This window comes from Vidua chalybeata, chromosome 26 (genome assembly GCF_026979565.1).
Source record: "Vidua chalybeata isolate OUT-0048 chromosome 26, bVidCha1 merged haplotype, whole genome shotgun sequence".
Lineage (NCBI taxonomy): Eukaryota > Metazoa > Chordata > Aves > Passeriformes > Viduidae > Vidua > Vidua chalybeata.
Window position 1 is genome coordinate 370,903 of NC_071555.1, and position 13,530 is coordinate 384,432.

Genomic DNA, 13,530 nt, shown 5'->3' on the forward strand with positions numbered 1-13,530 from the left:
CTGAAGCTGCAGGCAGGACAGGGATCTGTCAGGAGGGTTGCTGTCCCTCCAGACAGGCACACTCAGCTCAGTTGGGTTCCTGCTTCCAAAGGCACCACTGAATGGTGAGGAAAACAGTGATGGGAAGAGGAGGGTATGGTCTGTGCAAGCAAAAGTATTAAAATTCTTCTGGGAGTTCTTGTGGCACTCCCCGGCTGCCAGTGGCTGCTCCTGACACAGCAGTTCCCACTGCGTCAGCCGGCCCAGCATTCCTGGAAAGCCAGTTCAGACACATTCTTGGCTGCATTCTGACACATTTATTACTTTGTAAATCCAGCTTCTAACTCAATGAAATGAATCAGAGCAGCACGACTAAGTGAGAGTGAGAGCAGAGCTGGCCATACAGCTTTATGACCCTTCTCCAGAAATCTGTCTGGAATGTAGGAGGAGATAAGAGAGAATTCTTTATTTTCCCCAAACACTGGAATGATGCCTGCAGCCCATTATCTTCCCCACAGCCAGGTTAGCAGGGCTCCATGGTTTCGAGGCCCCCCAGCCCCCTGCCCTGCAGCTCTGCCCAGTGCCTGGGCTGTGTCCCCCCTGTCCCCTTGGAGCACATCCCTGTGACCCTCGTGGGGCATTGGCTGCCCCAAGCATCCCCAGCATCCACCGGCCAGAGGAGACACGGTTCTGGTTTGAAGTTTAATGCTGATGATCAGTGAGCTCATCAGTGGGGTTGGGAGGAAGGCTGCTGCACGTCCTCGTGGAGTGTCATGGACGATCCACAAGTCAGCAGCAGCACAATTCCCAACCCTCCCAACCCGAGGCACTTCCAGCCCCAGCACCTCCACGGTCCTGCAGACTGTGCTCCCTCCACTCCCACAGCCTTGAGGGAGCCCGGAGTAACCCAGGGACTCTCTCTGGGGAAATTCATGTCCCAGAGCTGGGTAAAGACAGCGTTGAATCACTCAAGATCAGATGCCTGACACACCCCCCCCATTCCAGGTCACCTCTTGGGGACCCTGCTGCCCCCTTGGGTGGTGCAGGGACCACCAACACATCTTGCAGCTCCTCTGAGGCCCTGCCATGCCTGTGCCCCTCTGACTGCTGCCCTTGCAACACCCAGTGCAGGGATGCTGAGGTGCCTTGCTGGAATTCACCCTTGCTTTATATTTTCCTCCTGCAAAAGCCTTGGCACACCTGTGTTCCTATAGAAACAACAAATAACACTTTGCTAATGAGATTCCCTGCTTTAATTATTCCTGCTACTTTACAGTGTGAGGGAGGTGTGGAAAACAGATGTCAATTTTCTCCTGCCTTGAGCATTAATAATTAGCCCTGACCTTAGGAAACCCCACCAAGGAGGGAGCTGCAGGGGTGGCTCACGCTGACAGGCAGCGGCAGCTTGAGGCAGGTCTCAGAAAGAATTTAGTCCAGAAAGATGGTTTGACTTCTCAGGCAACACTGAATTCCTCTGACAGAAAAGACCATTTTAGAAACAGACATTAATGTGTTGTTTCCAGTTCATTTTAGGGAACTTTTCTGTGATAATTTAATTCTAGGGCAAACTTTATAAACATTTAAAAAGAGGAAAGTGGTTTTATCCAGGTAGTATCTGCATCTGCTGATTTGTAACTTCACCTCCATTTTCCCCCCAAAGTAAGACCGAATTGTATGTTTAAACACCATTGTGCTACCATGAAGCTGCTGTCATGTAAAACTGGGATTCTGATTTTGAAATATATTAAAAATGGGCTCACCGTGTGCACGTGCACAAGGAGAGAGGCAGGATCTGGTTTAATACTCAGCCTTTTACTTCAAAGGGTGTGATAGAAACAACATGCAGTCCTTGTGGTTGTGTTCAATGGGAGGTCATGGAAACAACGTCCTTGAGTGGTTAATGTAGTTTTAAGTCTTAATTAATGCTCATGATTTTAATTGCTGCCCCGTGGCATTACCAAAGTATCACAGATATTCTGGGCAATGGGTGTTTTTGTGACATAGCAATTCAATGGCAAACAAAAGATGAAAGAAAAGGCAATTCCCCGTACAGGAAGAACCGTGAATCACCTGTGTGACACATAGGGTGATGCGGTGTGACAGTGTGACACCTGTGCCACTCTGAGGGGCTTTGCTCAGGGCAAGGCTGAGCGTTTGGACTCACACAGGGGCTCTGTACCGTTTTTTTCTCTGACATTCCCCTTTCCCCACATCACCGCTGCAATCAGAGAGGACAAACCGCGGCGTTGCCCAGGCGAAGGTGAGGAGATGAAGATGGGGACGAAGCACATTCCTGGGAGCGACACGTCCCGGCCACCCCCGCGCTGCTGCACCTTTTCCATCTGCACCTGGGGAGGACGAGCAGCGAGTGGGCGTCCCTGGCCCCGTGCCCGGCGCTCACACGACACCAACACGCTGACTCCAGGAGACAGAGACGGCCAGAGCCAGCACGGCGGAGACTCCGATCCTCCAGCTCTCCGAGTTGCACGGACTTGTCTCCATCCACCAATGGCAAATGGGAAGATAGGGAGCCACTTCTCCATAGCAGCCAACTCCTGATATTCCAAGGACACATCCCACTTCTGTACTGTCTCCAGCTTTCTGCAGATGGAGGGGAGGGAGGGAGTTGTACCCTTTGAGCTCCTCAGCAATGTGCCTTTGTTCTTCCTTCCATACCCTTTCTCCCCTCCTTTGGCAAATGATCTAAGGAAGAACTTGGCTGTTGGGAAGGGGCTGTTGGGGCCTGTCTGCAGAGGCAGCCCAACAATTCATCGTGTGCACACATGAGCAATCCCTTCCCCTCCACACCCCGCAGGATGAGCCAGGCACACTCGGATTGGTGGGTTCTGCCCGTGCTGTGGGTCAGCAGGGCCTGGCCACACCACTGCACTCGGTTCTGGAGCCTTTTTTCTTGCCAGAGACAATCACTGTCTCTCCTGAAGCTCCGTTTATGTGGGAGCTGTAAACTCCAAACTCACATTGAAGCTGTCCTGCCTGGTCACAACTGATAGAAAAACATCACAGAAAACACCGCTGGCATCAGTTGCTGAGCTGTGCTCCTGTCAGCTTTGTGCTCCTGTTCACAGGGCTTACACACCATAAGGCTTTTCCTTATGTCCTTCATCTACTTTATGTTATTCCACATTTTCCTTGGAGACCTCATAATTTCTAGCTACTGGCCATACCCTGTCCTTTTGGGATGGTTTGCTAGTGCTTGTTCACAGAGAAAACAAACAATCCTTTCCACAGTCCCCCACTCTTGGGTGGTCTCTGAAGAGAAGACTCCAGTGAGCCCTGGAGCACGAATTCCCTTTTTATTGCTTTTTCACTACTGATAATCCCTCTCCCTGCAGATAAAAGAGCGGACTTGCATTTCCAGGATTGGGAGCCAAGTTCCTTCCAGCACCATTGTACTTGTGGGGCTTTGGAGGTGCATTCAGGGCCTTACAAAACGCCTGCTGTCCCTGCAGGTGTGTGTGTGCAGCCCAAGCAGGGACAGGAAACTGTAGCTGGGACAAAAAGCCACAGTAAGAGATGCTGAGCTATTCCCTCAAATGCTGCCTGCACCGCTCTGTTTCAAAGCTCACAGTGCAGAGGGAATTAAATCATAGCCCTGAGCAAGGAGCCTCCTCCTTTTAATCACACCTGACAATTTACTTGGAAACGGAAGAAGCATAAAGATGCCCTTTGTAAGAGAAAAAGCTTCAAGTGGAATATGACAAAAAGCATGACTAGGACAAAGGCAAAAATGACGATTCTGGAAGTTGGCTCAGGTTTTATGAGTGATGAAAATCGTCGGGAATGCAACCAAAAAAAAAAAAAAAAAAAAAAAAAAAAAAAAAAAAAGAAAAGGAAAGGAAAGGAAAAAAAAACAAAAGAAAAAAAAAAAGTGTGGCAACGCCTCCTGGCCGGGCTATAAAGGGCCCCGAGGCAGGGGAGCGAGCACTCGCTGCTGCTGCTGCGCTGCCGAGCCGCCTCTCTCCAGCTCCAGCCTCCAGCATGAGCACCACTGTCAGGCAGTACTCGTCCTCCACCTCCCTGAAGGGATTCGGGAGCCTGGGGGGAGGCTCCAGCAGGCTCTCCTCCGTGCGAGCCGGGGGAGGAGGGTACCGGGCCCCCAGCGTGCACGGGGGCTCTGGCAGCTACTCCGTCTCTTCCCGCGTGGTCTCGGGGCTCGGCAGTGGCTTTGGGGGCAGCTACTGCAGCAGCGCAGGAGGGGCCCTCGGCGGGGGCTTTGGGGGCAGCTATGGGGCCGGCTTTGGGGCCGGCTTTGGAGGCGGTGACGGCATCCTGCCGGCGGGGGAGAAGGAGACCATGCAGAACCTCAACGACCGCCTGGCCGCCTACCTGGACAAGGTGCGGGCCCTGGAGGAGGCCAACACCGACCTGGAGGTGAAGATCAGGGAGTGGTACAAGAAGCAGGGCCCTGGTCCTGACCGTGACTACAGCCCCTACTACAGGACTATCGAGGAGCTCAGGAACAAGGTAGGATGCTGGGATTAATGTGACATCTTCATCAAAGCCACTTGTAAAGAGATGACCTTGTTCCCAACAGCTAGAGGGGAGAGGCTTATCAAATAGCAGGTAATTAGTCTGAAATGAAAACCAGAGCTTTGGAATAACAGTCACTATGAACAGCAGATCACCCACTACCAGAATGGGGTTTTTGTTGACTGTTCCAGTGCAGGGAGAAAGATGGGGCAGGAAAGGAGTCAGATAGATTCAGGTTATCTGGTGATACTTGCTGACAGACTGTCACCTCCTGCCTTCCTTCTTACTACTTGTGCCCCCTTGTTGCTCCCTGTTAGGCTCCTGATGGAGCTCTCAGCAGGCAGGGACTTGTTATCTCCTGGCCCTATTCACTGCTGAGTGATATGCAGATGGAGATGAATAATCATTCTCACAAATATCCTACAAATCAGATTTTTCCCCCTACCCTTCTAGGAGTCTAAAGGCAGAAGTTAAAATAGGAAGAAACTGTCCTATGGGATGGTTGTTCTTTGAGAGTTGCAGACACAGAGTCCAGTCCAGGGTTGGTACACACTGGGCTGTTGTAGGTGCTGAAATCAGGTGTGTGCCCTGCTCTAAAATGTAGCAGATGAAATCATGGCCAAAGTAATTTCTTTATTCTTAGCAGTTCCCTGGATGATTTTAACCAAAAGCCCTTCAGCCAAAACACCAGAATCTGCCCATCCCTCCCTGCCCTGCCATTGCTTGCCCCTCTCAGGCCTTATCACTCATCCTGAGTGAGCTCAGTTCACTGAGGGAATGAGGCGTGGGCGGTTGGGCAATGTCATACCTGGTCTGTAAGAATGAATTCCTGGGGAATGGGGCAGGGTCAGCCCCTGGGGGGAACTCACATTCCTAAAATTTCTTGGGCTTCACCTTGGGAGGAAAGAACTTGCCTTGATGCAGGAGGCTCCTGTGCAGATTTCAGCATGTTGGTACTCTGATGGAGCACAGAAACATCTGGAGACAGGAGCTGTCTCTGGATTTGAGTAATGAAGTGCTGGGTCTCACAGAAACCTGCTCCTGATCCAGGGGAAGGCAGATCCTTCCCTCCCTCTCCCCCCTCAGCTGGGAAATGACCACATCAATATTCCTGGATTATTCCTTGGATATCCCTGGAAGCAGGAGAATTTACAGCTCTTCATTAGCTTGTGGCTACAGAAATTCCTGCTCACTAAATGGCCAATCATTTTCATAATGCCAGAGCAAATACTTACACCTCAGGTGTAATTATGAAAGCCAAATGAGGTAGGCACAAGGCACTCCTTCCTTCCTCAATCCTTTTTTCCTTCTTAGTTGGGCTGCTCCCATTCCCAAAGCCTGGAGTGCTGCCAGGGCTCAGCATGGTGTGAGCACCTGGAGGTGCCACCTGGGCAGGGCAACATGCCCATGGCAGTGTTCCCAGGGGACCGAGCACCCCGTCTCCCTCTTTGCAGAGCCCACATGGAAGTCCAGACCCATAGCCCAGTGCTGCTCCAGTCCTTCTGTGGATGGGATCACTCAGTGTTTGAAATGACTTTTTAACTCTTTCACTTATCTCCCATCAGATTCTTTCTGCAACTGTTGAAAATGCCAACATCGTCCTGCAGATCGACAATGCCAGGCTGGCAGCAGATGACTTCAGAACCAAGTGAGTCCAATTCCTCCAAGGGCTTTTGTGAAAAAGTGGGGAAAGCCTGGCTGTTCAAGATGCTTTTTTTCTGCACCTGGGGTTGCTCCACTGGAGTGGGACATTTGGGAGTAATTTATCTCTTCCGGGGCACAGCACTGATATTTCTGCAGTGTGAGAGCTGTGCACACACACTGAATGAAATATTCTTGTCAAAAATAAACTGAGCTGGGGAAGAAAAAGACAAGAAAAATGCTCTATCAGGTGGGTATATGCAACTGTGTGTGTGTCCCCAGGTTTGAGTCGGAGCAGGCTCTGCGCATGAGCGTGGAGGCCGACATCAACGGCCTGCGCCGGGTCCTGGACGAGCTGACCCTGTCCAGAGCCGACCTGGAGATGCAGATTGAGAACCTGAAGGAGGAGCTGGCTTATCTGAAGAAGAACCACGAGGAGGTGAGCACAGAGTTGGGCTCAGATTGGGACCTACAAACATTCCTGTGCACCAGGGAAATAGTCAGCCCAAACACACAGGAGTTTCTGCAGTTAGGACTGCCAGGAGACACTTGAGCAGGAAGGGGGAGAGAAGTAATGCCTTCAGGCAGGACCTCCAGGAAGTCTGTGGGGTTCCTGTGCTGGGTGCAAACAAGAAATTTCTCACCATGGGAACACGCCATGTCACCCTGACGTGTGTTTGTCTTTTTGTGTCAGGAAATGACTGCCCTGCGCGGGCAGGTGGGTGGGGAGATCAGCGTGGAGATGGACGCTGCTCCTGGCATCGACCTCACCAAGATCCTGGCGGACATGCGGGAGCAGTACGAGAGCCTGGCGGAGAAGAACCGCAGGGACGCCGAGCAGTGGTTCTTCAGCAAGGTGAGAGCTGGCGGCGAGCAGCGGGCACGGGGCTGGGGCCGGGGCCGCTGCCGGGGCTCTGAGGGCACGGCTTTGCCTCGCTGCAGACGGAAGAGCTGAACCGGGAGGTGGCCATCAACACGGAGCAGCTGCAGAGCGGCAAGACGGAGATCACGGAGCTGCGGCGCACGATCCAGAGCCTGGAGATCGACCTGCAGTCGCAGCTCAGCACGGTAGGAGGGCCGGGCTGCCGGCGGGGCGGGGGATGCAGGGCTGTGCCCACCCGGCTGTCCCCCTGAGCCCGGCCCCGTGCCCGTCCCGCAGAAAGCGGCGCTGGAGGGCACCCTGGCCGACACCGAGGCGCGCTACGGCACCCAGCTGGCCCAGCTGCAGATGCTGATCACGGGCGTGGAGGAGCAGCTGGCCGAGCTGCGCTGCGACATGGAGCGCCAGAACCACGAGTACAGGGTCCTGCTGGACGTCAAGTGCCGCCTGGAGCAGGAGATCGCCACGTACCGCCGGCTCCTGGAGGGCGAGGACGCCCAGTGCGTGAGGGGCTTCGCTGGGAGGGTGGCTGGGAGGAGATGGGTCATAGACACAAAGTGCCTAGGGCCTCAGCCCTGTCATAGCTTTCTGGGCTGGTTTCTCTGTTCACACCAGCTGTGGATGCCCAGTGCTCTGTCCCTGGTGTGTGGATGTAGTGGGATGTTGCCGTGCCATCCCTCAGGGGAGGCCAAGTGGAGCAACACTTTTATCTCCTGTTTTTTTCCTGTCTGAACACAGAGCCTGTGTTGCAGCAATAACCTATGTTTGTCCCTAACATCTCTTTGGTTTTGTGCTTCTCTTGTAGCATCTCCTCCCAGTACTCCTCCGCCATGTCCTCACACTCTGGCAGAGATGGTAAGAATCCACCTTTCCGCTCTGCCTGGTTCTTTCCCCTTCCCAGTCAAAGCAGGGCTGTTTAAAGCAGCATTTTCCACTCCCTTGTGGAGTTTCCACCAGCTCTTGAAGAATGTGCAATATCTGATAATGTTTTAAGAAATTTCTCTCCTTCCTGCCATGAATAATTGTTTCTGTTTCCTTTGCAGTCATGACATCGTCCCGCCAGGTGCGCACGATCGTCGAGGAGGTGCAGGATGGGAAGGTGGTCTCCTCCAGGGAGCAGGTCGCACTCACCACTCGCTAGGACAGCCCCTGGCTCAGGAGAGCATCGAACTGAGCCAAGAAGTGCCTGAGGCCACAGGTTGTGTCCCCAAATGCTCCCTTCACCTGCTCTTCCTCATGTGTTGCCCTCATTCCATGCAGGTGTCTCTGGACACACTTAATAAAGCTTTTTCCTCTTGCTCCTGCAACTGCAGACTTGTCTGTCACTGACACATGATCCTCAAAGCCTCTGGGTTCTGTGTTCATGCCAGGGAAAGTCCTAAGAAACCACAAGAAGCCAGTGAGAGGAGGGGAATGGAGGGACATGGGTTCCACCTGGAGGGACAGGGGCTCTGCCTGGAGACAGCTTTTTCTAATGAACTCAGTGCTTGTAAATACATGGGACTGGCTAAGACAAAAACCGTGTGAGTGATGCAAAATGAAGGCAGTTACGGAACAATGAGGTTTGAGGTCAATGTGCCATTTGACTGATAATTAAAGCCAACAAAATAGAGCTCAGTTCTCTAACTCTTAGGATCATAAAAAGTCACTTTCTCCTGTAAGCAGAACTTCGATGGCTTCAGAAAGACTGCTGCTGTCAGGTGTTCTCTCTGAGACATGAGCCCAGCACCTGCCTCGTTGGCAAACCTCATCCCTACAGGCCTGCTGTCTCTTTTGACTGTCTTTAAGTCACACTATCAGGCACAAAAACTTTTACCGGGCTATTCATGCTGCCCCAGGGCTGCACTTGAGGAATTAAAGTAACCATTGCTTAATCTGCACGGGGATGAGTAGCAATAATTTCTATCACTGTCGTGTGTAACAGATCACTGCTAAAACCCTTCCTGAAACATGCGAGGTAGAAATGACGCCTGAGGCTGAGCTGCTGCTCAGGATTAGTGACTCAGTTGGGCAGCAGCAGGTTCCGGCTGTGCCTGTGCCCACTTGCCTGCTGGAGAGCAACCAAGGGAGGGCCAGAGAGGAGAGGAAATTGTTTCGAGCCAAAAGCCTGATGGAATCACTTTGATCCAACTTCATGCTTTCTAGTCTGTGGTAGCTGGGAGCCCTGTGCATCGGCTTATGTTCCTCCCACACCTCAAGGACACAGATCTGGGGCTCAGACCAAAGTGAGAGGGAACAGTTTGCATTAAATCAGCTTCCCTTATAACAATGGACATGAGGCTCCTGCAGCTGAGGCTCAGCTCGCTCATCCTTCGGGTGTCAGTGGTTCATTCATCCTCCCTCAGTCTCCCCACAGCATTACTGTCCCACTGAGCACTCCCCAGGGTGCTCCCTGGCCCCAGCAGGTTTGGAAAGAGCTGATGATGTCACACTGGGCATGACAGGACAGGCAAAGGAGAGGAAGGGAGATTGAAGAAGTGGGGAGCCTGCCAGGTCTTTCCAGAGAAGGGAGTGTGAGATATTATCATTCTGTATCATCATTCAGCAATTACAGAAAAGGGCAGGAAACGAGACACAGCAGAGTGCAGAGTTCATGGACTGTATTGTGCCTCTCCCTTTGCTGGAATGACAGACCTTCCTTGGAGAAAGTCTTCCAGACCAGGCAAACCAAAACTATCTCAAAAATGAAAACCAGATCAAGGAAAAATGTACCTGAGCCTCAAGCTGTCTCAGACTCTCTGGCAGCGGGCAAAACTGCAGGCTGGAAATCCTGAGCAAACTGTTAATGTGTGGGGTTTTTTTTGTCATCAGAAGAGAGTTGTTATACTTTAGTTGTAAATGGCTTTTTAAGTCTTGAACCTTCTGCAGAATGCCCCAAGTGTGTGAACACAGAAAAGCTTTCTGCAAACCACAAATATAACTGATTAAATATTAGTAGGAGGCTAAAAGGAGACGTCAGTCCAAGAGTAATTGGCTCTGCTGGCAGCACAGAGAGATGTGGCCCCTTCTGCAGTCAAAAGGGCACGGGGGAGAGATTGATCCAGCAGAACACTCAGTCATCTCTGGTATCTGTCACCCCGTGCTGAGATGTTTACATCAGTCAGCAGAAGCAGCCTGAGATGAAATCCTGAGGAGAGCTGGCAGAACAGCTGGGAGAGCTGATGGAAGAGTCTGGTTTGTAATCAGTGGATTCAGTTCCCCTGGGAGGATCTTATCAGGGGATATTCATGAACATATATTTGCATCAATGAAAAAGGCTTTAATTCTGCATACAGCTCAGCGTAACCCTGTTATCACAGGCAAGAGCAAAGTCCAAGCTCAGCACAAATGATCTCTGTGTGACATTATAGTGCTCTAAAGAAGGAAAATACCACAGAACTATAAGGTAACTTAACTGCTTGTTATTTACTCTTTGCTACACACATTTGTATCTGTGAAACAGGGACAAATTGTTTCTCCAAGAGGTGGACAAACACTGGTTTTGGAGAGCATTTTACAGATTTGCTACAAGCTGCAAGTACAAGAAGAAAAGCCTTTTTAGGATTCAGCTGGGAATTACAGAGGCAAGACCTCAGTGAATGATGGCGAAACTTTATGGACAACAAAATGAAAAATGGAAACTATGAACATCCTTTAAAGGTATTTCATGATGGAGACATAGAAAGAAATAGATGGGATGTGCATGTGTCAAGAGTAATATAAAATATCAAGAACACTGACAATGAATAATACTGAATTAAGTGTCATCTTTCCAATCTCTAAAGCCCCATGTGCTCCTCAGACAGCTGTTTTTACAACGCCCTCGAGGAGGAGGATAGTTGTTATTGTTGTTTCCATCCTACAAAGCATGAAATTGAGACTTGTAGGAGCTGAATGATTTGCCTGGAGTGACTTGCAAAGCTGGGATCAGACCCTGGAGCACCTGGTGTCACCAGCAAGATGGAGATCAGCATCAGTACAGCCAATAGCAGGCTGACAGAAAGTGGCATGACAGGTACATCACCAGGCAAATAAGCAAATACTTTGTAAATACTTTGTAAATTGAGAACACCAGGATTTTCCATAGGTGTAACATGGAAATTCAGCTGACAGTGAGCAGAGAGGAGCTCAGATGAGCCTTTCCCTGGCCAGGCTGGTGGGTGATGGCAGTGCCTGGCTCCAGCTCCTCTCCTGGCCCTCCTGTGTCTGGGCACCAGCAGGGACTGGGGGTTTGGTGCTGTGTCTGAATCATTGAGTCCCCAGGTCCTCTTGGACTCACCAGATGTTTTCACAGGTGGTGATTCACAAAGTATTTGTAGTAACATGAAATGCTGGATCTCCTTCTTGGGGGCACATTAAACTTCCTCTGCGTTAGCCTAAGACATGGTCTTAAGCCTTAAAAAAATATCCTGAGACTCCCAAAGGATTTCCCTCCAGGGAAATCTAATCCTTTTCTTTTCCATTACCCTCTTGAGTCTGATAATTCTGCTGTAGAGGACTCTTGGGAATAACTCCAGCACGTCCATCCTCTGCCACCACCCCACTCTCTGTCTCACAGCCCAGGACACTGATGGAAACCTGAAATATAAACCCTTCCTTTCTATTTTTTACAAAGCTCATTACGTGGGAGCAACACCTTTGCCTGGGGGAGGTTCTTCTCATTTGTTACTTGAAGTAGTAATTTTTCCTGGTCAGACCTGCGCTGCTGTTCCTGAAATGCCCACGGGAGATCCTCATGCGCCGTCATTCCTCTGCTCCCCTGTCATTCCTCTGCTCCTCTGTCATTCCTCTGCTCCCCTGTCATTCCTCTGCTCCTCTTCCTCCCTTGGGGCACAGCATTGCCTGCAAGGGGCTCCCAAGTCAGCCAAGGACAGCTCATCAGAGCATCGCCCCTGGCTGCCTGCAAGGATGTGGGGAGCAAATTTCCGTCTGCAGACTCCAGCCAGGAAGTCAGTCAAAGCTAATTCTGGAAAGAGCCTTCCATTAGGCATGGAGATCCCATCATTAGCAGATCTCCTCATCACAAAGTGAAAATCGCTTTAATAAAATGAGGGTTGGCACTGCTGGCAGGGCTTGAGGTTTGTTCTCATGTAAAAGCAAGAGCTGGTTTTAAAGAAAATTTTGAATTTTGGAAAGGAAAAAAGTTGCCATGAAGAACACACAATTCCAAGAAAATAATTATAAATTACTGTTCTCCTTTACAAAAGCTGTAGAAATTCTAATCACCTTTGGTAAGGTCTGAAGTTCAAAAGAAAAGAAAAGAAAAGAAAAGAAAAGAAAAGAAAAGAAAAGAAAAGAAAAGAAAAGAAAAGAAAGAAAAGAAAAGAAAAGAAAAGAAGAAAGAGAGAAAAAGAAAGAAAGATAGAAAGATGAAAGAAAGAAAGAAAGAAAGAAAGAAAGAAAGAAAGAAAGAAAGAAAGAAAGAAAGAAAGAAAGAAAGAAAGAAAGAAAGAAAGAAAGAAAGAAAGAAAGAAAGAAAGAAAGAAAGAAAGAAAGAAAGAAAGAAAGAAAGAAAGAAAGAAAGAAAGAAAGAAAGAAAGAAAGAAAGAAAGAAAGAAAGAAAGAAAGAAAGAAAGAAAGAAGAAAGAAAGAAAGAAAGAAAGAAAGAAAGAAAGAAAGAAAGAAAGAAGAAAGAAAGAAAGAAAGAAAGAGAGAGAAGATGGACATCTCTGCTTAGTTTGCAGTAATTTTAAAAAACCCTCTACTCATGGTGGGTGTTTTCCTCATTGAAGAAATCAGTCAGGATGGTTTGGGTTGGGAGGGACCTTAAAGACCACCTCATTCCACCCCCTGCCACGGGCAGGGACACCTCCCACTGGACCAGGTTGCTCCAAGCCCCATCCAATCTGGCCTTGAAAAATGAAGGACCATATAAATCTCGATTAAATGAAATTAAATGTTTACTCAGCAGTAATTTTATAATTCTTTGGTAGAAAAAAGACCAATTGTGACCAGGCTGCAGGTGGGCTCCTTCTGCCTGACCCTGATCCTGGTTCCAGTCAGGGTCTGGCCATCACTGTGGCACCAGAGCAGCCTGGCTTCACTTCCTGAGGATGGCTCTAACAAAGGATGGGCACCCACAGAACCACCCCACAGTTCAGGAGAGCTGGATTTGCAGTGTCAAGATAAAATTGAGCTTAATGAACTTGCCCAAATGGCAGAAGCAATATTTGTGAGCCAGGCTGCACCACGTGTTCAGGTGACCTGGATGCCAAACCCAAAGCTGAACCACACGTGGGTGAGAGCCAGCCAATATTAGCATTGCTATATTAATGTTATTAATAAAATGAAAGATTCAGATGACAAAACATTTTAATTATTTCCCTTCTTCCTCAATTCAGCATTCCAGAACTAAAAAATTAGTTTAATAAACTTTTAAAAATATCTTTTCTATTGTCCTTTCTAAATTTAACACCTGGATTGTATTGGAGAGTTTTCATGGTGCCGGTTAGAACTGGATCAGACTTCTGTAGAGTCATGCATCTCCTGAAATTCTCCACATTACTGTTTCAGAAATCTTATGAAACATCCTGTGTGGCACTGAATATTCAGTGGACTGC

General features: G+C 49.5%; 1 protein-coding gene across 1 annotated transcript; it reads left to right on the forward strand.

Annotated features, from left to right (window-relative positions):
* The first annotated feature begins 3,946 nt into the window (after positions 1–3,946).
* Positions 3,947–8,298, forward strand: LOC128800138 (keratin, type I cytoskeletal 14). Its single transcript, XM_053965111.1, has 8 exons — positions 3,947–4,464; positions 6,036–6,118; positions 6,394–6,550; positions 6,806–6,967; positions 7,054–7,179; positions 7,271–7,491; positions 7,797–7,846; positions 8,035–8,298. Exons 1-8 carry the CDS (start codon positions 3,979–3,981, stop codon positions 8,130–8,132), a joined length of 1,383 nt encoding a protein of 460 aa, XP_053821086.1. The 5' UTR covers positions 3,947–3,978; the 3' UTR covers positions 8,133–8,298.
* Positions 8,299–13,530: the final 5,232 nt, after the last annotated feature.